This window comes from Rhinoraja longicauda, chromosome 11 (genome assembly GCF_053455715.1).
Source record: "Rhinoraja longicauda isolate Sanriku21f chromosome 11, sRhiLon1.1, whole genome shotgun sequence".
NCBI classification, from domain to species: Eukaryota; Metazoa; Chordata; class Chondrichthyes; order Rajiformes; family Arhynchobatidae; genus Rhinoraja; species Rhinoraja longicauda.
Window position 1 is genome coordinate 388,137 of NC_135963.1, and position 27,430 is coordinate 415,566.

Consider the following 27,430-nt stretch of genomic DNA (forward strand, 5'->3'; position numbering starts at 1 on the left):
TGGGGGTGAGGGGGGGTGGGGGTGAGAGGGGGTGGGGGTGAGTGGGTGAGAGGGGGTGAGGGAGTGTGGGGGTGAGTGGGCTAGCACGGTGGGGATGGGCTGAATGGCGGTGGTGTTGCAGGAACATGGTGGCGTTCCGTAACACGGTGGGTGATGGGGGTGGGAGTGAGGGGGTGAGGGGGGTGAAGGGGTGTGGGGGCGAGTGGGCTAGCACGGTGGGGATGGGCTGAATGGCGGTGGTGTTGCAGGAACATGGTGGCGTTCCGTAACGTGGTGGGTGATGGGGGTAGGGGTGAGGGGTGAGGGGTGTGGGGGTGAGTGGGCTAGCACGGTGGGGATGGGCTGAATGGCGGGTGGTGTTGCAGGAACATGGTGGCGTTCCGTAACGTGGTGGGCTCGGAGCCGTTGAGGAACTGGTGGGACAACGGTAGCAACATGGTCGCCTTCGGCCGCGGCAATCGGGGATTCATCGCCATCAACAACGACAACTGGTGAGCGGGGGTGGGGAGGGGGGGGTGGGGGTGGGGAGGGGGGGTGGGGGTGGGGGGGGGAGGGTGGGGGTGGGGGGGGGGAGTGGAGTGCAGGGGATTGGAGGTGGAGGGAGTGTGTAGGACGATGGGGTCAGTGCTGTCTGTGACCCCCCTCTCCCCCCAGGACCATGGCGATGACCCCGTGTGGAGGAGAGGGGGGGGGGGGGGGGGGGAGGGGGTGGAGGGGGGGGGAGGGGGGTTTGACAGTGGGGTCAGTGCTGTCTCTGTGACCCCCCTCTCCCCCCCCAGGCCCATGGCGATGACCCCATGTGGAGGGGAGGGGGGGGTGGGACGGGAGGGGGGGTGGGATGGTGGGATGGTGGGGTATGTGCTGTCTCTGACCCCCCCCCTCTCCCCCCAGGCCCATGGCGATGACCCTACAGACCGGACTGCCCGCTGGTGTTTATTGCGATGTGATATCGGGGCAGAGGGATGGTGATCGCTGCACGGGGCTGCAGGTGACCGGTCGATGCATGCGGCCATGCGGTGTTCGACATCAGCAACGATGCACAGGACCCCATGGTGGCCATCTAACGTCCACAACCGGCTGTAACCCCCGCCCCACAATAAACCCCCCCCTCACCAGCCCAGCGACTGCTGTCTGTGTGCACGACGGGCCGAAGGGCCTCCTCCTCTGTGTCTCTAAACTAAACTACACTGAGTAAGGGTCTCGCCCGAAACGTCACCTATCCATGTTCTCCACAGATGCTGCCTGACCCGCTGAGTTACTCCAGCATGTAGTGTCTACCTTCGGTGTAAACCAGCGTCTGTTATTCTTTACTAAACTGAACCAAAGCTCCAAGGAGAGATAGCTGAATGGACAGCGCATTGGCTCCATGGAAGGAAGCAGAGGGTGATGGGGGAAGGTTGCTTTTCGGACTGGAGGCCTGTGACTAGTGGTGGGCCTCAGGGATCAGTACTGGGCCCGTTACTGTTTGTCATCTACATCAATGATTGGGATGGGAACACACAGGGCAAGATTAGCAAGTTTGCTGATGATACAAAAGTGAGTGGTTTTGCAGAAAGTGAAGGTGGTTGTGAACGATTGCAGCAGGATCTGGATCGATTGCCAGGTGGGCGGAGGAATGGTTGATGGAGTTTAATACAGAGTAGTGTGAGGTGTTGCATTTTGGGATGTTGAACAAGGACAGGACCTACACAGTGAATGGTGGGCCTCTGGGTAGTGTTGTGGAGCAGAGGGATCTAGGAGTACAGGTGCATGGTTCCTTGAAGGTGGAGTCGCAGGTGGATAAGGTGGTCAAAAAGGCTTTTGGCACTTTGGCCTTCATCAGTCAGAGTGTTGAGTATAGAAGTTGGGAGGTCATGTTGCAGTTGTATAAGACGTTGGTGAGACCACATTTAGAATATCGTGTTCAGTTCTGGGCACCATGTTATGGGAAAGATATTGTCAAGCTTGAAAAGGTTCCGAGATGATTTACGAGGATGTTGCCAGGACTAGAGGTATGTAGGTTAATTGGCTGGGTAAATGTAAAAATTGTCCCTAGTGGGTGTAGGATATTGTTAATGTACGGGGATCGCTGGGCGGCACGGACTTGGTGGGCCGAAAAGGCCTGTTTCCGGCTGTATATATATGATATGATATAATAGAGGGTGTGAGCTACAGGGAGAGGTTGAGCAGGCTGGGTCTTTATTCCATGGAGCGCAGGAGGATGAGGGGTGATCTTATAGAGGTGCACAGAGACCAGAGATGGGGAATCGAGGACCAGAGGACACAGGTTCAAGGTGAAGGGGAAAAGATTTAATAGGAATCTGAGGGGTAACATTTTCACACAGAGGGTGGTGGGTGTATGGAACAAGCTGCCAGAGGAGGTAGTTGAGGCTGGGACTACCCCATCGTTTAAGAAACAGTTAGACAGGTACATGGGCCAAGGGCAGGCAAGTGGGACTAGTGTAGCTGGGACATGTTGGCCGGTGTGGGCAAGTTGGGCTGAAGGGCCTGTTTCCACACTGTATCACTCTATGACTCTGAACTAAACCGAAAATAGACACAAAATGCTGGAGTAACTCAGCGGGTCAGGCAGCATCTCTGGAGCGAAGGAATGGGTAACATTTCGGGTCGAGACCCTTCTTCATACTGAGAGTCAGGGGAGAGAGAGAGATAGAGAGATAAGGAAATGCAAGGTGTGAAAAGGAGACAGAGGGGGATGTAACTCGCCCGACCCGCAACTCAGCAGAGATGCTGCCTGTCCCGCTGAGTTCCTCCGGCGCTTTGTGTCCATCTTTGGTTTAAACCAGCATCTGCAGTTCCTGCCAACTAAACTAAAGATGGCAATCAGCTGGAAGCTGGAAAGGGTGTGGGAGGATTTACGAACTTGTTGCTAGAGACAGAGATGTTGCCAGGGGCATCGTAACTCCCTGACTCTCCCGAAAGATTGTAAACACAAGCTCTGTTCAGCAAAACTAACGGGCAAACACTGTGTCACAACACAGCTGCAAGACAACACAACACTAGGCCGGAGATAGACACGGAGAACTGGAGTAACTCAGCGGGTCAGGCAGCGTCTGTGGAGAACATGGATAGGTGACGTTTCACAGAGTGCTGGAGTAACTCAGCGGGTCAGGCAGCGTCTGTGGAGAACATGGATAGGTGACGTTTCACAGAGTGCTGGAGTAACTCAGCAGGTCAGGCAGCATCTCTGGAGAACATGGATAGGTGACGTTTCACAGAGTGCTGGAGTAACTCAGCGGGTCGGCAGCATCTCTGGAGAACATGGATAGGTGATTTCGGGTCTGAAGAACGGTCTCGACACGAAATGTCACTTATTCCTTTTCTGAGTTCTTTCCCCTGAGTTACTCCAGCTTTTTAGTTGAGTTTAGTTTATTGTCCCGTGTACCGAGGTACAGTGAGAAGCTTGTGTTGCGTGCTATTCATCAGCAGAAAGACAATACATGATTACAATCGAGCGTCCACAGTATACAGATACAGGATAAGGGAATAATGTCAAGTGCAAGATAAAGGCTAGTAAAGTCCGATTACAGATAGTCCAAGAGACTGCACTAAGGTAGGAGGGAGGTCAGGACCACTCTGTAATTGTGGTGATTGTGTCCCTCTTCAGTGTAAACCAGCATCTAGAGTTCTACCGACCTATCAAACTAGAATTTTGAATTCCACAAAATGCTGGAGTTTAAGAATAAGGGGTCGGCCATTTAGAACGGAGATGAGGAAAAACTTTTTAAGTCAGAGAGTTGTAAATCTGTGGAATTCTCTGCCTCAGAAGGCAGTGGAGGCCAATTCTCTGAATGCATTCAAGAGAGAGTTAGATAGAGCTCTTAAGGATAGCGGAGTCAGGGGGTATGGGGAGAAGGCAGGAACGGGGTACTGATTGAGAATGATCAGCCATGATCACATTGAATGGCGGTGCTGCCTCGAAGGGCCGAATGGCCTCCTCCTGCACCTATTGTCTATTGTCTATTGTAACTCAGCAGGTCAGGCAGCATTTGGGAGAGAGGGAATGGGTGACATTTCGGGTCGAGACCCTTCTTCAGACTTCAGATCAAACTAGGCTTCTGTGTTTGCAGCCTGTCATTCACCGGTCATGGTGTACTTGTGGCAAAGAAACATAGAAACATAGAAAATCGGTGCAGGAGGAGGCCATTTGGCCCTTCGAGCCAGCACTGCCATTCACCGTGATCATGGCTGATCATCCACAATCAGTACCCCGTGCCTGCCTTCTCCCCATATCCCTTGACTCCGCTAGCCCCAAGAGCTCTATCTAACTCTCTCTCTTCGATGCAGAGCCTGAGCTGCCTCTGCAGGGCCCAAGGGAACCACTGGGGGCGCCACAGCCGGCATAGCAACACCAGTTATATACGAGCAGAGTTAGGCCATTCGGCCCATCAAGTCTTTAGTCAGAGGGTGGTGAATCTGGGGGATTCATTGCCACAGACGGCTGTGGAGGCAGTGGATATTTTAATGCAGAGAGAGATAGATTGTTGATCAGTGCGGGTGTCAGGGGTTATGGGGAGAAGGCAGGAGAATGGGGTTAGGAGGGAGAGATAGATCAGCCGTGGTTAAATGGCGGAGTAGACTTGATGGGCCGAAGGGCCTAATTCTACTCCTATAACTTGTGAACTTGTGAAGTCCACTCCGCCATTCATCGTGGCTGATCTATCTCTCCCTCCTAACCCCATTCTCCTGCCTTCTCCCCATAACCCCTGATACCCGTGCTAAGGTGGTGCAGCGGGTAGAGCTGCTGCCTCACAGCGCCAGAGACCCAGGTTCGATCCTGACTACGGGTGCTGTCTGTATGGAGTTTGTACGTTCTCCCCGTGACCTGCGTGGGTTTTCTCCGGGTGCTCCGGTTTCCTCCCACACTCCACAGACGTGCAGGTTTGTAGGTTAATTGGCTTCGGTCCCCAGTGTGTGTAGTATAGTGTTAGTGTGCGGGGATCGCTGGTCAGCGCGGACTCGGTGGGCCGAAGGGCCTGTTTCCACGCTGTATCTCTAAACTATTTGTGAATGAATATTAGGTTCTCCAGTGAGCCATTCACAGACAGGGCTTGTCAAGGGTGGAGTTGCTTTAGCAGAAGTATCTGCCCATGACGGTGTGAGCTGCAGGGAGAGGTTGAGCAGGCTGGGACTCTGTTCCTTGGAGCGCAGGAGGATGAGGGGAGATCTTATAGAGGTGTATAAAATCATGAGGGGAATAGATCGGGTAGATGCACACAGTCTCTTGCCCAGAGTAGGGGAATCGAGGATCAGAGGACATGGGTACAAGTTGAGGGGGGAAGATTTAATATGAACCTGAGGGGCAACTTTTTCACATAAAGGATCATAACGTCATAAGTGACAGGAGCAGAATTAGGCCATTCGGCCCCTCAAGTCGACTACGCCATTCAATCATGGCTGATCTATCTCTCCCTCCTAACCCCATTCTCCTGCCTTCTCCCATAACCCCTGACACCTGCACTAATCAAGGTGGTGGGTGAATGGAATGAGCTGCCAGTTGAGGTAGTTGAGGCAGGGACTAGACAAAGATTTTTGAAAGAATTATAGGTACATGGATAGGACAGGTGTGGAGGGACATGGGCCAACGTGGGCAGGTGGGACTAGTGTAGATGGGGCATGTTGGTCAGTGTGGGCAGGTGGGACTAGTGTAGATGGGGCATGTTGGTCGGTGTGGGCAGGTGGGACTAGTGTAGATGGGGCATGTTGGTCCGGTGTGGGCAGGTGGGACTAGTGTAGATGGGGCATGTTGGTCGGTGTGGGCGGGTGGGACTAGTGTAGATGGGGCATGTTAGTCATCGGCAGGTGGGACTAGTGTGGATGGTGCATGTTGGTTGGTGTGGGCAGGTGGGACTAGTGTAGATGGGGCATGTTGGTCGGTGTGGGCAGGTGGGACTAGTGTAGATGGGACATGTTGGTCGGTGTGGGCAGGTGGGACTAGCAGGGACGGGTTGGGCCGAAGGGGACAGGCTGGGCTAGCAGGGAAGGGCGAGAGGATATGGGTTAAGAATGGGCGGGTGGGCTAGCAGAGCTGGGATGGGCTAGTAGAGACACTCTGGATCGAAGGGAAGGGATGGACTGGGCTAGCAGAGCAATACAGGGCCACAGGCCCAGGGTGGGCCAGATATGGCTGAAGGGTAGGGCTGGTCTAGCAGGAATGATCTGGGCTAGTTGGGTAGGGATGGGCCGAAGAGCCGGGCTCTCTGGGCTGGGATAGCAGGGATGGGCAGGGGTGGGCTAGCAGGGAAGGGCCGGGGTGGGCTAGCAGGGAAGGGCCGGGTGGGCTAGCAGGAAGGGCCGGAATGGGCTAGCAGGGGAGGGATAGGCTAGCAGGGAAGGGTCGGGGTGGGCTAGCAGGGAAGGGCCGGGTGGGCTGGCAGGGATGGGCCGGGGTGGGCTAGCATAGAAGGGCCGGAATGGGCTAGCAGGGGAGGGATAGGCTAGCAGGGAAGGGTCGGGGTGGGCTAGCAGGGAAGGACGGGATGGACTAAGAGGGCCGGTCTAGCAGGAATGGGATGGGCCGAAGGGCGGGCTCTCTGGGCTGGGATGGGCTAGTAGGGAAGGGTCGGGATGGGTTAGTAGGGAAGGTCCGGGATGGGCTTGCAGGGTCGGTATAGGCTAGTAGGGCCGGGATGGGCTAGCAGGGAGGGGCCGGGATGGGTTAACAGGGAAGGGCCGGAATGGGCTAGCAGGGTCGGGATGGGCTAGCAGGGTCGGGATGGGCTAGCAGGGTCGGGATAGGCTAGCAGGGCCAGGGTGGGCTAGCATGGGAAGGCCGGCCGAGCGGCCGCTGATTGGCGCGGCGCTGGGCTAGCTGGGGAGGTCCGTGATGGGCTAGCAGGGAAGGGCCGGGATGGGCTAGGAGGGAAGGGCCGGGGTGGGCTAGCATGGAAGGGCCGGAGTGGGCTAGCAGGGAAGGGCCGGGGTGGGCTAGCAGGGAAGGGCCGGGGTGGGCTAGCAGGGAAGGGCCGGGATGGGCTAGCAGGGAAAGGATGGGCTAGCAGAGATGGGCCGGGATGGGCTAGCAGGGAAGGGCCGGGATGGGCTAGCAGGGAAGGGCCGGCGTGGGCTAGCAGGGAAGGGCCGGGCCGAGCGGCCACTGATTGGCGCGGCGTTTGGGAAAGATACATGGGAGCCGGCGGCCAATGAGCGGCGGAGGCGAGAAACACGTGGCGGAGTTTTGTTGCTGGCCCCGCCCCCTGGCAACGAGGGAGGGAGCGCTGCGGACAGCGAAGGAGCGCCGCCGTCAGTGGAGGGAGCGCCGCCGTTAGTGGAGGGAGCGCCGCGGGCAGAGGAGGGAGCGTCCCTGGCAACGAGGGAGCGCCGCGGGCAGAGGAGCGAGCGTCCCTGGCAACGAGGGAGCGCCGCGGGCAGAGGAGGGAGCGCCCCCGTCCACAGCGCAAGATGAGCCGCGCACAGACCGGGTAAAGGGAGAAGGGCCGGGAGAGAGAGAGAGAGACAGAGAGAGAGAGAGAGAGAGAGACAGAGAGAGAGAGAGAGAGAGAGAGAGAGAGGGGGGAACAGAGAGAGAGAGAGAGAGAGAGAGAGAGAGAGAGAGAGAGGGGGGAACAGAGAGAGAGAGAGAGAGAGAGAGAGAGAGAGAGAGAGAGGGGGGAACAGAGAGAGAGAGAGAGAGAGAGAGAGAGAGAGGGGGGTGGCAGGGAGGAGGGGAGAGAGAGAGAGACAGAGGGGGGGGGGACAGAGAGAGAGAGAGAGAGAGAGAGAGAGAGAGAGAGAGAGAGAGAGAGAGAGAGAGAGAGAGAGAGAGAGAGAGAGAGAGAGAGAGATGGCAGGGAGGGAGAGAGAGAGGGGGGGGGTGACACGGACAGAGAGAGAGATGGAGAGAGAGCGAGACACAGAGAGAGAGAGACAGACAGAGCGACAGGGAGAGAGAGTGACAGAGAGAGAGACAGAACGAGACAGAGAGAGAGAGTATAGAATAGAGGAAGAATAATGGGTGGAGAGGGATGGCGGGAGGGTGGAGGGGTGGTGTAGAGGGTGAGGTTGGGGGAGTGGAGGGAGAGAGGGGGGGTTGACCATGACTGTCGGAAGAAAGGATGAAATTGTGAAGAGAGGGAGAGGGTGAGAGTTCGATACGAGGGAGGTGATGGAGGGAGGAGGGGGGCAGAACAGGAATGGCAGTGAGGGACAGAGTGATACAGCACGGAAAACAGGCCCTTCAGCCCAACCTGCCCACACCGACCAACATGCCCCATCTACACTAGTCCCACCTGCCCACACCGACCAACATGCCCCATCTACACTAGTCCCACCTGCCCACACCGACCAACATGCCCCATCTACACTAGTCCCACCTGCCCACACCGACCAGCATGCCCCATCTACACTAGTCCCACCTGCCCACACCGACCAACATGCCCATCTACATAGTCCCACCTGCCCACACCGACCAACATGCCCCATCTACACTAGTCCCCACCTGCCCACACCGACCAACATGCCCCATCTACACTAGTCCCACCTGCCCACACCGACCAACATGCCCCATCTACACTAGTCCCACCTGCCCACACCGACCAACATGCCCCATCTACACTAGTCCCACCTGCCCACACCGACCAACATGCCCCATCTACACTAGTCCCACCTGCCCACACCGACCAACATGCCCCATCTACACTAGTCCCACCTGCCCACACCGACCAACATGCCCATCTACACTAGTCCCACCTGCCCACACCGACCAACATGCCCCATCTACACTAGTCCCACCTGCCCACACCGACCAACATGCCCCATCTACACTAGTCCCACCTGCCCACACCGACCAACATGCCCCATCTACACTAGTCCCACCTGCCCACACCGACCAACATGCCCCATCTACACTAGTCCACCTGCCCACACCGACCAACATGCCCCATCTACACTAGTCCCACCTGCCCGCACCGACCAACATGCCCATCTACACTAGTCCCACCTGCCCACACCGACCAACATGCCCCATCTACACTAGTCCCACCTGCCCACACCGACCAACATGCCCCATCTACACTAGTCCCACCTGCCCACACCGACCAACATGCCCCATCTACACTAGTCCCACCTGCCCACACCGACCAACATGCCCCATCTACACTAGTCCACCTGCCCACACCGCCCAACATGCCCCATCTACACTAGTCCCACCTGCCCACACCGACCAACATGCCCCATCTACACTAGTCCCACCTGCCCACACCGACCAACATGCCCCATCTACACTAGTCCCACCCGCCCACACCGGCCAGTTCGTTGGATGCTTTCAAGAGAGAGCTGGATAGAGCTCTTAAGGATAGCGGAGTGAGGGGGTATGGGGAGAAGGCAGGAACGGGGTACTGATTGAGAGTGATCAGCCATGATCGCATTGAATGGCGGTGCTGGCTCGAAGGGCTGAATGGCCTACTCCTGCACCTATTGTCTATTGTCTATTGTCTATTGACCAACATGCCCCATCTACACTAGTACCACCTGGCTAGACACAAAGTGCTGGAGTAACTCAGCGGGACAGGCAGCATCTCTAGGGAGAAGGAATGGGTGATGTTTTGGGTTCGAGACCCTTCTTCATCAGTCTGAAGAAGGGTCTCGACCTGAAACCTCACCCATTCCTTCTCTCCTAAGATGCTGCCTGTCCCGCTGAGTTACTCCAGCATTTTGTGTCTACCTTCTGTTTAAACCAGCACCTTCAGTTCCTTCCTACACATCTAGTCCCACCTGCCCGCCCGCGTTTGGCCCACATCCCTCCACATCTGCACCATCCACGTACCTGTCCAAGTGTCTCGTAAACGTTGTATTGTCAGGGCAGGGGGTGGTGGGTGTATGGAACGAGCTGCCCTTGGAGGTAGTTGAGGCAAGGACTATCGCAACATTCAAAAAGACCCTTGGACAGGTATGTGGACGGACAGGTGTAGAGGGATGTGGGCCAAACCGAAGTGTCAGGTCATAAGTGACAGGAGCAGAATTAGGCCATTCGGCCCATCATCTCCACTCCGCCATTCAACCATGGCTGATCTATCTCTCCCTCCTAACCCCATTCTCCAGCCTTCTCCCCATAACCCCTGACACCCGCATATCAAGTCAGTATGGAGCACCAAGCTGGCCAGAGTGTTGCTACTATTCTGTGACGTTTCATTCATTCAGTTATGAACCACACAATCGCAGGAACATGGCCGACTGCCCAAATGGGTCCAAATATTTACACAGGTCGGCAGTGTTTGCAGTTCAGAAACAGTCTTCTCCCCCAACAGGATTAGGCCCCTGAAGACAGACACAGAGTGCCGGAGTAACTCAGCGGGTCAGGCAGCATCTGTGGAGAACATGGATAGGTGACGTTTCACAGAGTGCTGGAATAACTCAGTGGGTCAGGCAGCATCTGTGGAGAGAAGGCACGATTGACGTTCCTTCTTGTTATGCCCTGACCGTACGTAGACGCGGGCAGCTGGGACATGTCGGTCGGCAGGGCCAGGTCGGGCCGAAGGGTCTGTTTCCGTGCTGTGTGTGAGGCTGGGCTGGTGCTCAGTGTGGGTGGGAGAGAGAAGTCTGAGTCCTGGGGGGCATTTACAGCGGTGAGGAGGGGGAAGGAAAGTCCAGTTGCTAGGCCGGGGGGAGGGGGAGGTGTTTGGTTGCCGGGCAACAGTGGGGGGTGAGGGGGGGTTCCATTGCCGGGGGGGGGGGGGGATGTGGTTGCCGGGGAGGGGGGGGTTTGGGGGTTCCGTCACCTGCAGCAGTTCAGTTACAGTTTAGTTTATTGTCCCGTGTACTGAGCGAGGTACAGTGAGAAGCTTGTGTTGCGCGTTAACCAGTCAGTGGAAAGACAATACATGATTACAATCCAGCCACAGTCCACAGTATACAGATACAGGATAAGGGAATAACTCAGCGGGACAGGCAGCATCTCTCACCCCCTGAATTACTCCAGCATTTTGTGTCTCCGGTTTAAACCAGCATCACATAAAGGGAATAACGTTTAGTGCAAGATAAAGCCAGCAAAGTCCGATCAAGGATAGTCCGAGGGTCTCCGATGAGGTAGATGGGAGGTCGGGACGTGTTCATTTCATGGGTTCTGGGAGCTGGCCTGTTTCTGTGCCGTACTGTACAACCTTCTGATATGCCATTCGGCCCATCAAGTCTACTCTGCCATTCAATCACGGCTGATCTATCTCTCCCTCCTAACCCCATTCTCCTGCTTTCTTCCCATAACCCCCGACACCTGCACTGATCAAGAAACTATTAATCTCTGCCTTAAAAATATCCACTGATTTGGCCTCCACAGCCGTCTGTGGCAATCAATTCCAAAGATTCACCACCCTCTGACTAAAGAAATTCGTCCTCATCTCCTTCCTAAAGGTACCTCCCTTTAATTCTGAGGCTGTGCCCTCTAGAAACATAGAAACATAGAAAATAGGTGCATGAGGAGGCCATTCAGCTCTTCGAGCCAGCACCGCCATTCAATGTGATCATGGCTGATCATCCACAATCAGTACCTCATTCCTGCTTTCTCCCCATACCCCTTGATTCCGTTAGCCCCAAGAGCTAAATATAACTCTCTCTTGAAAACATCCAGTGAATTGGCCTCCACTGCCCTCTGTGGCAGAGAATTCCACAGATTCACAACTCTCTGGGTGAAAAAGCTTTTCCTCATCTCAGTCCTAAATGGCCTCCCCCTTATTCTAGTCCAGGGCCTGGACTCTCCCACGAGTGGAAACATCTTGTCCCTCCAGAGGGTTCACTGTCACTCCAGGAGCTGCTGTAACGCGAGACTCTTGTCTAATCAACGCCATCTCCTAGCGACAGCACAGTGTCCGGGCAGTGATTAATTCTACCTGCTTCGTCAGGTATCTGTGCAGGAAGGAACTGCAGGTGCTGCTTTAGATCGACACAGAGTGCTGGAGTAACTCAGCGGGTCAGGCAGCATCTGCGGAGAACATGGATAGGTGACGTTTCACAGAGTGCTGGAGTAACTCAGCGGGACAGGCAGCATCTGTGGAGAACATGGATAGGTGACGTTTCACAGAGTGCTGGAGTAACTCAGCGGGTCAGGCAGCATCTGTGGAGAACATGGATAGGTGACGTTTCACAGAGTGCTGGAGTAACTCAGCGGGTCAGGCAGCATCTGTGGGGAGATGGAATGGGTGAGAGTCTTTCTTCAGACTCGGGGGAGAGGGAAACGAGAGGTATGGAAGGGTAAGGTGTGAAAACGACAGATCAAAGTGTGTTGGGGGGCAGTGAGCTGTGGGGGGTCGGCAGAGCCAATGACAAGGTGCCACATCACGGGGGGGGTGGTCTCCAGTTCTGGGTTCAGCTGTTATCAGGCAACTGAACCGTCCTCTCACCAACTAGAGAGTGGGCCTGACCTCCCATCTACCTCAGAGGCCAGAGGGGATGATCTCCCCCCCCCCTCCACTGGATACACAGAGGGCCGGCACTGCCAATGGGCAGCCGTGGTTACGGTGTTTGTACGGTAAATGTTTGGTGGCTACAGGTCAGTGCGTGGGAAGCTGACACTGCTCACAGAGTCACAGAGTGATACAGTGTGGAAACAGGCCCTTCATAGAGTCACAGAGTGATACAGTGTGGAAACAGGCCCTTCATAGAGTCACAGAGTGACACAGGCCCTTCATAGAGTCACAGAGTGACACAGTGTGGAAACAGGCCCTTCATAGAGTCACAGAGTGAGACAGCACGGAAACAGGCCCTTCATAGTCACAGAGTGACACAGTGTGGAAACAGGCCCTTCATAGAGTCACAGAGTGACACAGGCCCTTCATAGAGTCACAGAGTGACACAGTGTGGAAACAGGCCCTTCGGCCCAACTTGTGCACACCAGCAAACATGTCCCAGCTACATTAGTCCCAGCTGCCCGCGTTTGGCCAATGTCTCTCCAAACCATGTACCTGTCTAACTGCTTCTTAAATATTCTCTCATCATTGTACAAACTTCTCTCTGGTCTCCCCTCAACCTCCCACGCTCGCGATAAAACAATCCCAGTCTGTCCACCCACTCCCTGTAGCTCACACCCTCTAATCCAACCTCTCCCTGTAGCTCACACCCTCTAATCCACCCTCTCCCTGTAGCTCACACCCTCTAACCCACCCTCTCCCTGTAGCTGGAAGCCTCTAACCCACCCTCTCCCTGTAGCTCACACCCTCTAATCCACCCTCTCCCTGTAGCTCACACCCTCTAACCCAGGCAGCATTGTGGTAAACCTCCTCTGCCCCCCCTCTCTAAAGCCTCCATATCCTATTATTGGGGCAACCAAACTGCACTCAATACTCCAAATGCAGCCTGACCAGAAGGTCACAAGGAATAGGCATAGAATTAGGCCATTCGGCCCATCAAGTCTACTCCGCCATTCAATCACGGCTGATCTATCTCTCTCTCCTAACCCCATTCTCCTGCCTTCTCCCCATAACCTCTGACTTCTTCTTCTTCTTAAGCCCTTGGCTCCTCTAGGGAGCACAGGCCATTGACATATGTCCTCCACCTCACTCAGTTGTTGGCTGTTCTTTTGAGATCTCCACAGTTGAGCCCACTCCCAGACGTTTCCGCCTGGACACCTCTTCTCCAGCTGTTCCTGGGGCCACCTCTTTTCCTCTTTCCTTGGCGGTTCCATTTCAGGGCTTGCCGGGTGATGTTTGTGGCCGGGTGATGTTTGTGGCAAGTTTTATGAGGGTGTGTCCAATCCAACTCCATTTTCTCTTTCGAATTTGTAAGTCAATGGGATCCTGGCTTGTTCTTTTCCACATGTCCACATTGCTTACTTTGTCTCTCCAGATGTCTAGTATTCTCCTGAGGCAGGTGTTAATGAATGTTTGCAGCCTGTTTGTTGCGTATTTTGTTGTTTTCCATGTTTCTGATCCGTACAGCATCATCTGCTTCACATTTGAATTAAAGATGCGTATTTTGGTGTTGATTGAGATGTATTTTGAGCTCCAGATCTTCCTGAGCATGTTAAACATCACCCTAGACTTATTGATTCAATAGACAATAGACAATTGGTGCAGGAGGAGGCCATTCGGCCCATCGAGCCAGCACCGCCATTCAATGTGATCATGGCTGATCATTCTCAATCAGTACCCCGTTCCTGCCTTCTCCCCATACCCCCTGACTCCACTATCCTTAAGAGCTCTATCCAGCTCTCTCTTGAATGCATTCAGAGAATTGGCCTCCACTGCCTTCTGAGGCAGAGAATTCCACAGATTCACAACTCTCTGACTGAAAAAGTTTTTCCTCATCTCCGTTCTAAATGGCCTAACCCTTATTCTTAAACTGTGGCCCCTGGTTCTGGACTCCCCCAACATTGGGAACATGTTTCCTGCCTCTAACGTGTCCAACCCCTAAATAATCATATACGTTTCGATAAGATCCCCTCTCATCCTTCTAAATTCCAGTGTATACAAGCCTAGTCACTCCAGTCTTTCAACATATGACAGTCTGTTTTTATTCTGCTTTTTATGTCTGCATCTGCCCCTCGATGATGTCCATCACACTGCCCCTCGGTGATGTCCATCACACTGCCCCTCGGTGATGTCCACCACACTGCCCCCCGGTGGTGTCCATCACACTGCCCCCCGGTGATGTCCACCACACTGCCCCTCGGTGATGTCCACCACACTGCCCCTCGGTGGTGTCCATCACACTGCCCCTCGGTGGTGTCCACCACACTGCCCCTCGGTGGTGTCCACCACACTGCCCCCCGGTGGTGTCCACCACACTGCCCCCCGGTGGTGTCCACCACACTGCCCCTCGGTGGTGTCCACCACACTGCCCCTCGGTGGTGTCCACCACACTGCCCAGGTCTGTGAATGTTTCTCCCTCCTCCAGGACAGTGCTGTGCATGAGGAGAGGGCTGCTGGTTTTGGACTGGATCTCCATCACCTGTGTCTTTGCTGTATTGGGTGTAAGACCAAGTTCTGTTGCAGCTTATAAGAGTCTGTCCGTCTTCTCCTGCATTTGTATCTGTGTGTGTGAAAGGAGAACTATGTTGTCTGCGAAGTCAAGGTCATCCAGCTGTTCCCACATTGTCCACTGAAACGCGGTCTAGGCTTAAGCTCAGGGGTGACCGCGCTTTTGCGGTTGCAGCTCCTAGACTGTGGAACAGCATCCCTCTCCCCATCAGAACTGCCCCCTCCATCCACTCCTTTAAGTCCAGGCTCAAAACCTATTTCTACTCCCTAGCGTTTGAGGCTCATTGAGGAGGCGCTGTGAACTGTTTTGTATGTGCTGTTATGTTTGCGTGCTACTGTATGTTTCATTTTTTTCCTAATCAGATGTACAGCACTTTGGTCAATGTGGGTTGTTTTTAAATGTGCTGTACAAATAAAATGGACTTGACTTGACTTGACTTGAAACCATAACCCTGACACCCGCACTGATCGACAATCTATCTATCTCTGTGTTAACTATACCCACTGACTTGTGGCCTCCACAGCCGTCTGTGGCAAAGAATCCCACAGATTCACCACCCTCTGACTAAAGTAATTCCTCCTCATCTCCTTCCTAAAGGAACGCCCTTTAATTCTGAGGCTGTGTCCTCTGGTCCTAGACTCTCCCACTATTGGAAACATCCTCTCCACATCCACTCTATCCAGGCCGCTCACTGTTCTGTACGTTCCAATGAGGTCCCCCCTCATCCTTCTAAACTCCAGCAAGTGCAGGCCCAGTGCCCACAAACGCTCATCATAGGTTAACCCACTCATTCCTGGGATCATTAGGACCAAAGTCCAAGCAAGCTACATCATCACTTCCTGAGTCTTGTACTATGTGCCCATGAAAGCAAGCACACCTTGTTTACAGTGCTACCCACTCTATCTGTAGTGTGCGATAGTGTTAGTGTACGGGGTGGTTGCTGGTCGGTGCAGACTCGATGGGCCGAAGGGCCTGTTTCCACGCTGTATCTCTGAATTCTACTTGTGTTGCCACTTTCAGTTATTCTGCCAATCCGTGAGAGTTGCACAGTGCAGATCAGCCATAGTCTGATGTTTGTGGAGTCTTGCTGTGGATGTGGAGAGGATGTTCCCACTAGTGGGAGAGTCTAGGACCAGAGGGCACAGCCTCAGAATTAAAAGATGTTCCTTTAGGAAGGAGATGAGGAGGAATTTCTATAGTCAGAGGGTGGTGAATCTGTGGGATTCTTTGCCACAGACGGCTGTGGAGGCCACATGTCAGTGGGTATATTTAAGGCAAAGACAGATAGATTGTTGATCAGTGCAGGTGTCAGGGGTTATGGGGAGAAGGGAGGAGAATGGGGTTAGGAGGGAGAGATAGATCAGCCGTGATTGAATGGCGGGGTGGACTGGATGGGCCGAAGGGCCTAATTCTGCTGCTCTGTCTTGTGAACTTGTGCAGAAACTCTCAGAGGGTCGGGCAGCCTCTGTGGAGGTGGGAACCTTTCATTTGAGCGCTGTGCTGACGTTGCGGGGAGCTGGAGCGTGAACCACACCCAGGACAATGCCCGACCCGCTGAGTGTTTGCCCGCTTTGCTCCCTTAACCAGGCTGTTGGGCGCGTTGGGAATCCCGCGATTATTATGTTTCCCCACCTCCCCATCACCTCCACTCCCGCCGCTCGGCACCGCGTGCTGGGGACGGGACGGGAGCGTGTGCCAGGCGTGTGGAGACCCGTGTGCAAGCCTAGGCAGGCCCTGTGCCCAGCTGGGTCCACACGGAACCCTCGGGAGAGGAGACTGGGAGCTGATTCATCACCTCTACACCACTGAGACTGGTGGGGCCTGAAACACTAGGCACTGCTAATTGAAACAAACTCATTAACAACTTGGACCCAGATTCACACCAGATACACGCTTTTTCCCTTCTTAACAAGAATTTTATTCAGTGTTTATACTTTAGTTTAGTTTAGAGATACAACTTTGGCCCACCGAGCCCGCATCGAATGAGGGGGTATGGGGAGAAGGCAGGAACGGGGTAGTGATTGTGGATGATTAGCCATGGTCACAGTGAATGGCGGTGCTGGCTCGAAGGGCCGAATGGCCTCCTCCTGCACCTATTGTCTATTGACCAGCGATCCCCGCACACTAACACTATACTACACACACTAGGGTCAATGTTTTACATTTACACCAAAGCCAATTAACCTACAAACCTGCACGTCTTTGGAGTGTGGGAGGAAACCGGAGCGCCCGGAGAAAACCCACGCGGGTCACGGGGAGAACGTACAAACTCCGTACAGACAGCGCCCGTAGTCGGGATGGAACCCGGTTCTCTGGCGCTGTGAGGCAGCAGCTCTACCCGCTGCACCACCGTGCCGGACTTTCAATGTACCAGAAAGTACAAAGACTGTCAGTGGTCGCGTTCCATCGGGCGATCATTATAAAGCAATGGTGGCATCTCCATCTTCAATCCCCTCGCCCTCCCCACAGCGACCAGCGTTCACGTACAGCCTCCAGCGTCCCCGTGGACACCGCGTGTTCCCTCTCCTGGGGCACGCGGCACGATCGGACATCGGCCCGGTACTGGGGCGGGCGGCCGACTCTGGTGTGGCCATCGACCGCCCGCTGCCTGGACCGACGGATGGCCATCTTGGCCAGGCTCCGGAGCAGACCGACAGGGCGATCTTGGCCAGGCCCAGGAGCAGACCGACAGGGCTATCTTGGACAGGCCCAGGAGCAGAACGACAGGGCGATCTTGGCCAGGCCCAGGAGCAGAACGACAGGGCTATCTTGGACAGGCCCAGGAGCAGAACGACAGGGCGATCTTGGCCAGGCCCAGGAGCAGACCGACAGGGCTATCTTGGACAGGCCCAGGAGCAGAACGACAGGGCCATCCTGCCCGCTGACTCTCCCCACCCCCTGCCCAGGGTCCACACGCCAGGATCGTGGGGCGGAAACGCAGCCAGAACTCCAGGAGCAGTCCCTTCAGATGCTGCAGCCTCCCACACACCGTGTACACGTGCAACACGGTCTATCCCCCCCCCCCCCCCCCAGAAGCTACAGGCATGTCCCAGAATCACACTGCCTGGAAACAGGCCCTTCGGCCCACCTTGTCCATGCTGGCTGAGATGCAGATCAGAGTCATAGAGTCATTCAGCACGGAAACAGGCCCTTCGGCCCAACCTGCCCACACCGACCCATAAACTAGTTTAGTTTAGTTTATTGTCACGTGTCCCGAGGTACAGTGAACATGCCCCATCTACATTCGTCCCACCTGCCCGCGTTTGGCCCCTATCCCACTAAACCTGTCCTATCCATTTACCTGTCCAAATGTTTTTTAAACTTGGTGATAGTCCCAGCCTCAACCACCTCCTCCAGCAGCTCGTTCCATCCACCCACCACCCTCTGTGTGGAAAAGCTGCCCCTCGGGTTCCTAGTAAATCTTTCCCCTTTCACCTTAAACCCGAGTCCTCTGACCCTTGGTGCTTCCATCAGCAACGGCCCCGACCTTCCAACCTACCTCCGAGAGCACTGGGGGTTTTCACTGTAACTTAGGGGGTATGGGGAGAAGGCAGGAACGGGGTACTGATTGAAAATGATCGGCCATGATCACATTGAATGGTGGTGCTGGCTCGAAGAGCCGAACGGCCTCCTCCTGCACCTATTGTCTATTGTAACTATAATGCTCTAACATTATATTCTGTACTCTGGTATTTTCTGCACTCTATTCACATTTAAAAAAACATTTGGACAGGTACATGGATAGGACAGACAGAGAGGGATATGGGCCCAATGCAGGCAGGTGGGACTAGTGTAGATGGGGCATGTTGGCCGGTGTGGGCAGGTGGGACTAGTGTAGATGGGGCATGTTGGTCGGTGTGGGCAGGAGGGACTAGTGTAGATGGGGCATGTTGGTCGGTGTGGGCAGGTGGGACTAGTGTAGATGGGGCATGTTGGTCGGTGTGGGCAGGTGGGACTAGTGTAGATGGGGCATGTTGGTCGGTGTGGGCAGGTGGGACTAGTGTAGATGGGGCATGTTGGTCGGTGTGGGCAGGTGGGACTAGTGTAGATGGGGCATGTTGGTCGGTGTGGGCGAGTTGGACCGAAGGGCCTGTTTCCACGCTGGGTACTAATTGATTAAGAGGAATTATCTTTATAGACAATAGACAATAGACAATAGGTGCAGGAGTAGGTCATTCAGCCCTTCGAGCCAGCACCGCCATTCAATGCGATCATGGCTGATCACTCTCAATCAGTACCCCGTTCCTGCCTTCTCCCCATACCCCCTCACTCCGCTATCCTTAAGAGCTCTATCCAGCTCTCTCTTGAAAGCATCCAACGAACTGGCCTCCACTGCCTTCTGAGGCAGAGAATTCCACACCTTCACCACCCTCTGACTGAAAAAGTTCTTCCTCATCTCCGTTCTAAATGGCCTACCCCTTATTCTTAAACTGTGGCCCCTTGTTCTGGACTCCCCCAACATTGGGAACATGTTATCTGCCTCTAATGTGTCCAATCCCCTAATTATCTTATATGTTTCAATAAGATCCCCCCTCATCCTTCTAAATTCCAGTGTATACAAGCCCAATCGCTCCAGCCTTTCAACATACGACAGTCCCGCCATTCCGGGAATTAACCTAGTGAACCTACGCTGCACGCCCTCCATAGCAAGAATATCCTTCCTCAAATTTGGAGACCAAAACTGCACACAGTACTCCAGGTGCGGTCTCACCAGGGCCCGGTACAACTGTAGAAGGACCTCTTTGCTCCTATACTCAACTCCTCTTGTTACGAAGGCCAACATTCCATTGGCTTTCTTCACTGCCTGCTGTACCTGCATGCTTCCTTTCATTGACTGATGCACTAGGACACCCAGATCTCGTTGAACTCCCCCTCCTCCTAACTTGACACCATTCAGATAATAATCTGCCTTTCTATTCTTACTTCCAAAGTGAATAACCTCACACTTATCTACATTAAACTGCATCTGCCATGTATCCGCCCACTCACACAACCTGTCCAAGTCACCCTGCAGCCTTATTGCATCTTCCTCACAATTCACACTACCCCCCAACTTAGTATCATCCGCAAATTTGCTAATGGTACTTTTAATCCCTTCGTCTAAGTCATTAATGTATATCGTAAATAGCTGGGGTCCCAGCACCGAGCCTTGCGGTACCCCACTGGTCACTGCCTGCCATTCCGAAAGGGGCCCATTTATCCCCTCTCTTTGCTTTCTGTCTGTCAACCAATTTTCTATCCATGTCAGTACCCTACCCCCAATACCATGTGCCCTAATTTTGCCCACTAATCTCCTATGTGGGACCTTGTCGAAGGCTTTCTGAAAGTCGAGGTACACCACATCCACTGACTCTCCCTTGTCAATTTTCCTAGTTACATCCTCAAAAAATTCCAGTAGATTTGTCAAGCATGATTTCCCCTTCGTAAATCCATGCTGACTCGGAATGATCCCGTTACTGCTATCCAAATGTCAGAGGGTGGTGATTCTTTGCCACAGACGGCTGTGGAGACCACAAGTCAGTGGATATTTTTGTGGCAGAGATAGATAGATTGTTGATCAGTGCGGGTGTCAGGGGTTACGGGGAGAAGGCAGGAGAATGGGGTTAGGAGGGAGAGATAAATCAGCCATGGTTGAGTGGTGGAGTAGATGGGCCGAATGGCCTAATTCTGCTCCTATCACTTATGACCTGTTGAAATGTGTTCCCAGGTGCTGTGGGGGGTAGCATGCCAGTCCGGAATGTTCTGTGAGGGTGAGTGGTGCTGTGTTTAACCCTGACCTGTGACCCCAGGCCAGAGGGGTCGTGGGCACTGACCGCTTGTGGTTTGTGTTTCAGACCCTTGGCTGCCTACAACAGCCTGACCGACAAACATCTGACCGGATACTTCAACAACACTCGTGTACGGAGACACCTCCAGCGTGTGGGCCTGGTACGTGGCAGCCTCACCCCCTCCCTAACCCCCCCCCCCACACTCGCACCTCCACTCACCCCCTCCACTCACCCCCTCCACTCACCCCCTCCCTACCCCCCCCCACACTCCCCCCACTCACCCCCTCCCTACCCCCACAACACTCGCACCTCCACTCACCCCCTCCACTCACCCCCTCCCTACCCCCCCCCACACTCCCCCCACTCACCCCCTCCCTACCCCCCCCCAACACTCGCACCTCCACTCACCCCCTCCACTCACCACCTCCACTCACCCCCTCCCTACCCCCCCCACACTCGCACCTCCACTCACCCCCTCCACTCACCACCTCCACTCACCCCCTCCCTACCACCCCCACACTCGCACCTCCACTCACCCCCTCCCTACCCCCCCAACACTCGCACCTCCACTCACCCCCTCCACTCACCACCTCCACTCACCCCCTCCCTACCCCGCCCCACACTCGCACCTCCACTCACCCCCTCCACTCACCCCCTCCCTACCCCCCCCCACACTCCCCCCACTCACCCCCTCCCTACCCCCCCCACACTCGCACCTCCACTCACCCCCTCCACTCACCCCCTCCACTCACCCCCTCCCTACCCCCCCCACACTCCCCCCACTCACCCCCTCCCTACCCCCCCCAACACTCGCACCTCCACTCACCCCCTCCACTCACCACCTCCACTCACCCCCTCCCTACCCCCCCCCAACACTCGCACCTCCACTCACCCCCTCCACTCACCACCTCCACTCACCCCCTCCCTACCCCCCCCCACACTCGCACCTCCACTCACCCCCTCCACTCACCCCCTCCCTACCCCCCCCCACACTCGCACCTCCACTCACCCCCTCCACTCACCCCCTCCCTACCCCCCCCCACACTCCCCCCACTCACCCCCTCCCTAACCCCCCCCCACACTCGCACCTCCACTCACCCCCTCCACTCACCCCCTCCACTCACCCCCTCCCTACCTCCCCTCACACTCCCCCCACTCACCCCCTCCCTACCCCCCCCACACTCCCCCCACTCACCCCCTCCCTACCCCCCCCAACACTCGCACCTCGACTCACCCCCTCCACTCACCCCCTCCCTACCCCCCCACACTCGCACCTCCACTCACCCCCTCCACTCACCACCTCCACTCACCCCCTCCCTACCCCCCCCACACTCGCACCTCCACTCACCCCCTCCACTCACCCCCTCCCTACCCCCCCACACTCCCCCCACTCCCTCACCCCCTCCCTACCACCCGCCCACTCCCCCCACTCACCCCCTCCCTACCCCCCCACACTCCCTCCACACACCCCCTCCTTACCCCCCCCCACACTCGCACCTCCACTCACCCCCTCCCTACCCCCCCCACACTCGCACCTCCACTCCGTCCCTCCACTCACCCCCTCCCTACCCCCCCCACACTCCTTCCACACACCCCCTCCCTACCCCCCCCCCACTCCCCCCACTCACCCCCTCCACTCACCCCCTCCACTCACCCCCTCCACTCACCCCCTCCCTACCCCCCCACACTCGCACCTCCACTCACCCCCTCCCTACCTCCCCCCCCTCCACTCACCCCCTCCACTCCCTCCCTCCACTCACCCCCTCCCTACCCCCCCACACTCCTGCACCACCACTCCCTCCCTCCCCCACTCCCTCCCTCCCCTACTCCCTCCCCCCGCACCCGCGCCTCCACACCCTCCCACTCCTGCACCTTCACTCCCCCTCCCTCCCTCCCCCCACTCCTGCACCTCCACTCCCTCCTCTCTCCCACTTGAGTGTGTGTGAAGGAACTGCAGATGCTGCTTTAAACCAAAGATAAACACAGAGTGCTGGAGTCAGGCAACATCTGTGGAGAGAGAGAATGGGTGACGTTTCGGGTCGAGTCCCTTCTCCAGACTGGTTCCTTCAGAATGTTTCTTGAGCGTTGCGATAGTCCCTGATCGACTTTGCCTGACCCGGCTTTTGCTGGTGTCTGTGTCTGCATGTTGGTCTCCTCCTGCACCTGTTGTCTATGTTTTTCCTGCAGGTCACCAGGAACGGGCGCATCGTGTCCGAGAAAGAATATCGTCTCAATGTGGCGCGGCAAGACCACCAGAAATATGTCCGTGACAGTCTGGCCCAGGCTGTGTACAACAAGGTGCTCACCATGGAGGTACAGCACCCCTCCCCCTCCCCACTCCCCCCCTCCCCACTCCCCACCTCCCCACTCCCCCCCTCCCCACTTCCCCCCTCCCCACTCCCCCCCTCCCCACTCCCCCCCTCCCCACTCCCCACCCCACACTCCCCCCCTCCCCACTCCCCCCCTCCCCACTTCCCCCCTCCCCACTCCCCCCCTCCCGACTCCCCACTCCCCCCTCCCCACTCCCCACCTCCCCCCCCACACTCCCCACTCCCCCCCTCCCCACTTCCCCCCTCCCCACTCCCCCCCTCCCCACTCCCCACTCCCCCCCTCCCCACTCCCCACCTCCCCCCCCACACTCCCCACTCCCCCCCTCCCCACTCCCCACCTCCCCACTCCCCCCCTCCCCACTCCCCCCCTCCCCACTCCCCCCCTCCCCACTCCCCACCTCCCCACTCCCCCCTCCCCACTCCCCCCCTCCCCACTCCCCCCCCACACTCCCCATCCCCCTCCCCACTCCCCCCCCCACACTCCCCCTCCCCCTCCCCACTCCCCCCCTCCCCACTCCCCACTCCCCCCCTCCCCACTCCCCCCCTCCCCCCTCCCCACTCCCCCCCTCCCCACTCCCCACCTCCCCACTCCCCCCCTCCCCACTCCCCCCCTCCCCACTCCCCCCCTCCCCACACCCCCCACACTCCCCATCCCCCTCCCCACTCCCCCCCCCACACTCCCCATCCCCCTCCCCACTCGTCCCCTCCCCACTCCCCCCCCACACTCCCCATCCCCCTCCCCACTTCCCCCTCCCCACACTCCCATCCCCCTCCCCACTCACCCCCCACCCCCTCACCACCCACACTCTCACCAACCTCATCACCCACCCCACTCCCTGCACTACCTCACCCCCTACCCACTCCCCATCCATCTCACCCCCGTCCCCCTCACCCCCCCCCCCCTTCTTCACCTCTCCCTTCCTCCCTGCCCCTCCCCTTCAACACAGTGGGGTCTTGCTGTGCACTGACTGTCCATGGGGTTTCTCCCCGGGGGGGGGGCAGGGACGGTCACTGGGGTCTCCCAGGGGAGGCGAGTGTCGGTCTGTCTGCGGTAACGTGTTTCCTGCAGTGACCCTCTCCCCCCTCTCCCCCCTCTCCCCCCTCTCCCCCCTCTCCCCCCCTCTCCCCCTCTCCCCCTCTCCCCCCTCTCCCCCCTCTCCCCCCTCTCCCCCTCTCCCCCCTCTCCCCCTCTCCCCCCTCTCCCCCTCTCCCCCCTCTCCCCCTCTCCCCCTCTCCCCCTCTCCCCCTCTCCCCCCTCTCCCCCCTCTCCCCCTCCCCCTCTCCCCCTCTCCCCCTCTCCCCCTCTCCCCCTCTCCCCCCTCTCCCACCCACTCCCCCCTCTCCCACCCACTCCCCCTCCTCTCCCCCACTCCCCCCTCCCCGCTCTCCCTCCTCACCCCCTAACCCTCCCCTCCTTGTGCTCTCCCCCACCCCCTTCTCCCCTCTCCCTCCCTCCCTCTTCCCACATCTCTCCCTCCTGATCTCCCTTCCCCCCCTCCCCTCCCCCTCTTCCCCCCACCCTCCCTCTCGCTCCTGCTCTTCGCCCTCCCTCCGCTTCCCCCCTCTCCCCCTCCCCCCTTCCCCCCCACTCCCGCTCCTGCTCTTCCCCCCCTCCCTCCTCCCCCTCCTTCCCTCCCTTCCCCCCCTCCCCCCCCTACCCCTCCCCCCCCCCCCACCACCCCACTCCAGCACCTCCACCAACAGGAGATCAGGAGGTGTCTCGAGGAGGTGTGTCGGCGAGACCGTGTCCAGCGTTTCAAGGTGATGTTTCCTGCCCCCGTCCCCCCTCTTGAGCCGTGATGGTTCACGTGTTACACACATGGGGGGGGGGGCTGGCACCGGGAGGGGGGGGGGGGGGGCTGGCACCGGGAGGGGGGGGGGGGGGCTGGCACCGGGAGGGGGGGGGGGTTCAGACGGCTGTGGAGGCCACAAGGCAGTGGATATATTGAAGGCAGAGATAGACAAACTCGTGATCAGTATGTTGCAAAATATACTTGGCTATTAAAGTACGATTATGGTGCATGGATAGGACGGGTTTGGAGGGATATGGACCAAGTGCAGGCAGGTGGGACTAGTGTAGATGGGGCATGTTGGTCGGTGTGGGCAGGTGGGACTAGTGTAGATGGGGCATGTTGGTTGGTGTGGGCAGGTGGGACTAGTGTAGATGGGGCATGTTGGTCGGTGTGGGCAGGTGGGACTAGTGTAGATGGGGCATGTTGGTCGGTGTGGGCAGGTGGGACTAGTGTAGATGGGGCATGTTGGTCGGTGTGGGCAGGTGGGACTAGTGTAGATGGGGCATGTTGGTCGGTGTGGGCAGGTGGGACTAGTGTAGATGGGGCATGTTGGTCGGTGTGGGCAGGTGGGACTAGTGTAGATGGGGCATGTTGGTCGGTGTGGGCAGGTGGGACTAGTGTAGATGGGGCATGTTGGTCGGTGTGGGCAGGTGGGACTAGTGTAGATGGGGCATGTTGGTCGGTGTGGGCAGGTGGGACTAGTGTAGATGGGGCATGTTGGTCGGTGTGGGCAGGTGGGACTAGTGTAGATGGGGCATGTTAGTCGGTGTGGGCAGGTGGGACTAGTGTAGATGGGGCATGTTGGTCGGTGTGGGCAGGTGGGACTAGTGTAGATGGGGCATGTTGGTCGGTGTGGGCAGGTGGGACTAGTGTAGATGGGGCATGTTGGTCGGCGTGGGCAGGTGGGACTAGTGTAGATGGGGCATGTTGGTCGGTGTGGGCGGGTGGGACTAGTGTAGATGGGGCATGTTGGTCGGTGTGGGCAGGTGGGACTAGTGTAGATGGGGCATGTTGGTCGGTGTGGGCAGGTGGGACTAGTGTAGCTGGGACATGTTGGTCGGTGTGGGCAGGTGGGACTAGTGTAGCTGGAAGATGTTGGTCGGTGTGGGCAGGTGGGACTAGTGTAGATGGGGCATGTTGGTCGGTGTGGGCAGGTGGGACTAGTGTAGCTGGGGCATGTTGGTCAGTGTGGGCAGGTGGGACTAGTGTAGCTGGGAGATGTTGGTCGGTGTGGGCAGGTGGGACTAGTGTAGATGGGGCATGTTGGTCGGTGTGGGCAGGTGGGACTAGTGTAGATGGGGCATGTTGGTCGGTGTGGGCAGGTGGGACTAGTGTAGATGGGGCATGTTGGTCGGTGTGGGCAGGTGGGACTACTGTAGATGGGGCATGTTGGTCGGTGTGGGCAGGTGGGACTAGTGTAGATGGGGCATGTTGGTCGGTGTGGGCAGGTGGGACTAGTGTAGATGGGGCATGTTGGTCGGTGTGGGCAGGTGGGACTAGTGTAGATGGGGCATGTTGGTCGGAGTGGGCAGGTGGGACTAGTGTAGATGGGGCATGTTGGTCGGCGTGGGCAGGTGGGACTAGTGTAGATGGGGCATGTTGGTCGGCGTGGGCAGGTGGGACTAGTGTAGATGGGGCATGTTGGTCGGCGTGGGCAGGTGGGACTAGTGTAGATGGGGCATGTTGGTCGGTGTGGGCAGGTGGGACTAGTGTAGATGGGGCATGTTGGTCGGTGTGGGCAGGTGGGACTAGTGTAGCTGGGACATGTTGGTCGGTGTGGGCAGGTGGGACTAGTGTAGCTGGGGCATGTTGGTCGGTGTGGGCAGGTGGGACTAGTGTAGCTGGGAGATGTTGGTCGGTGTGGGCAGGTGGGACTAGTGTAGATGGGGCATGTTGGTCGGTGTGGGCAGGTGGGACTAGTGTAGATGGGGCATGTTGGTCGGTGTGGGCAGGTGGAACTAGTGTAGATGGGGCATGTTGGTCGGTGTGGGCAGGTGGGACTAGTGTAGATGGGGCATGTTGGTCAGTGTGGGCAGGTGGGACTAGTGTAGCTGGGACATGTTGGTCGGTGTGGGCAGGTGGGACTAGTGTAGATGGGGCATGTTGGTCGGTGTGGGCAGGTGGGACTAGTGTAGATGGGGCATGTTGGTCGGTGTGGGCAGGAGGGACTAGTGTAGATGGGGCATGTTGGTCGGTGTGGGCAGGTGGGACTAGTGTAGATGGGGCATGTTGGTCAGTGTGGGCAGGTGGGACTAGTGTAGATGGGGCATGTTGGTCGGTGTGGGCAGGTGGGACTAGTGTAGATGGGGCATGTTGGTCGGTGTGGGCAGGTGGGACTAGTGTAGATGGGGCATGTTGGTCGGTGTGGGCAGGTGGGACTAGTGTCGATGGGGCATGTTGGTCGGTGTGGGCAGGTGGGACTAGTGTAGATGGGGCATGTTGGTCAGTGTGGGCAGGTGGGACTAGTGTCGATGGGGCATGTTGGTCGGTGTGGGCAGGTGGGACTAGTGTAGATGGGGCATGTTGGTCAGTGTGGGCAGGTGGGACTAGTGTAGATGGGGCATGTTGGTCGGTGTGGGCAGGTGGGACTAGTGTAGCTGGGACATTGTTGGCCGGTGTGGGCAAGTTGGGCCGA

General features: G+C 57.1%; 2 protein-coding genes across 2 annotated transcripts in view; both read left to right on the forward strand.

Annotated features, from left to right (window-relative positions):
* Nucleotides 1-368: 368 nt before the first annotated feature.
* amy2al1 (amylase alpha 2A-like 1) lies at nucleotides 369-1,111 on the forward strand. The gene is given in 3 exon segments (XM_078407862.1): nucleotides 369-491; nucleotides 892-991; nucleotides 993-1,111. Coding segments are annotated over 3 exon segments (294 nt in total). The 5' UTR covers nucleotide 369; the 3' UTR covers nucleotides 1,065-1,111.
* A 6,098-nt stretch (nucleotides 1,112-7,209) lies between these two features.
* The window catches only part of LOC144598183 (glutamate-rich protein 3-like), a 37,451-nt gene continuing 17,230 nt past the window's right edge, over nucleotides 7,210-27,430 (forward strand). Inside the window, exons 1-3 of the mRNA XM_078408074.1 lie at nucleotides 7,210-7,421; nucleotides 20,739-20,832; nucleotides 22,860-22,985. Of these exons, the coding sequence (XP_078264200.1) occupies nucleotides 7,402-7,421; nucleotides 20,739-20,832; nucleotides 22,860-22,985 (240 nt within the window). The 5' untranslated portion in view covers nucleotides 7,210-7,401. The remainder of the gene's footprint in view (nucleotides 7,422-20,738; nucleotides 20,833-22,859; nucleotides 22,986-27,430) is intronic.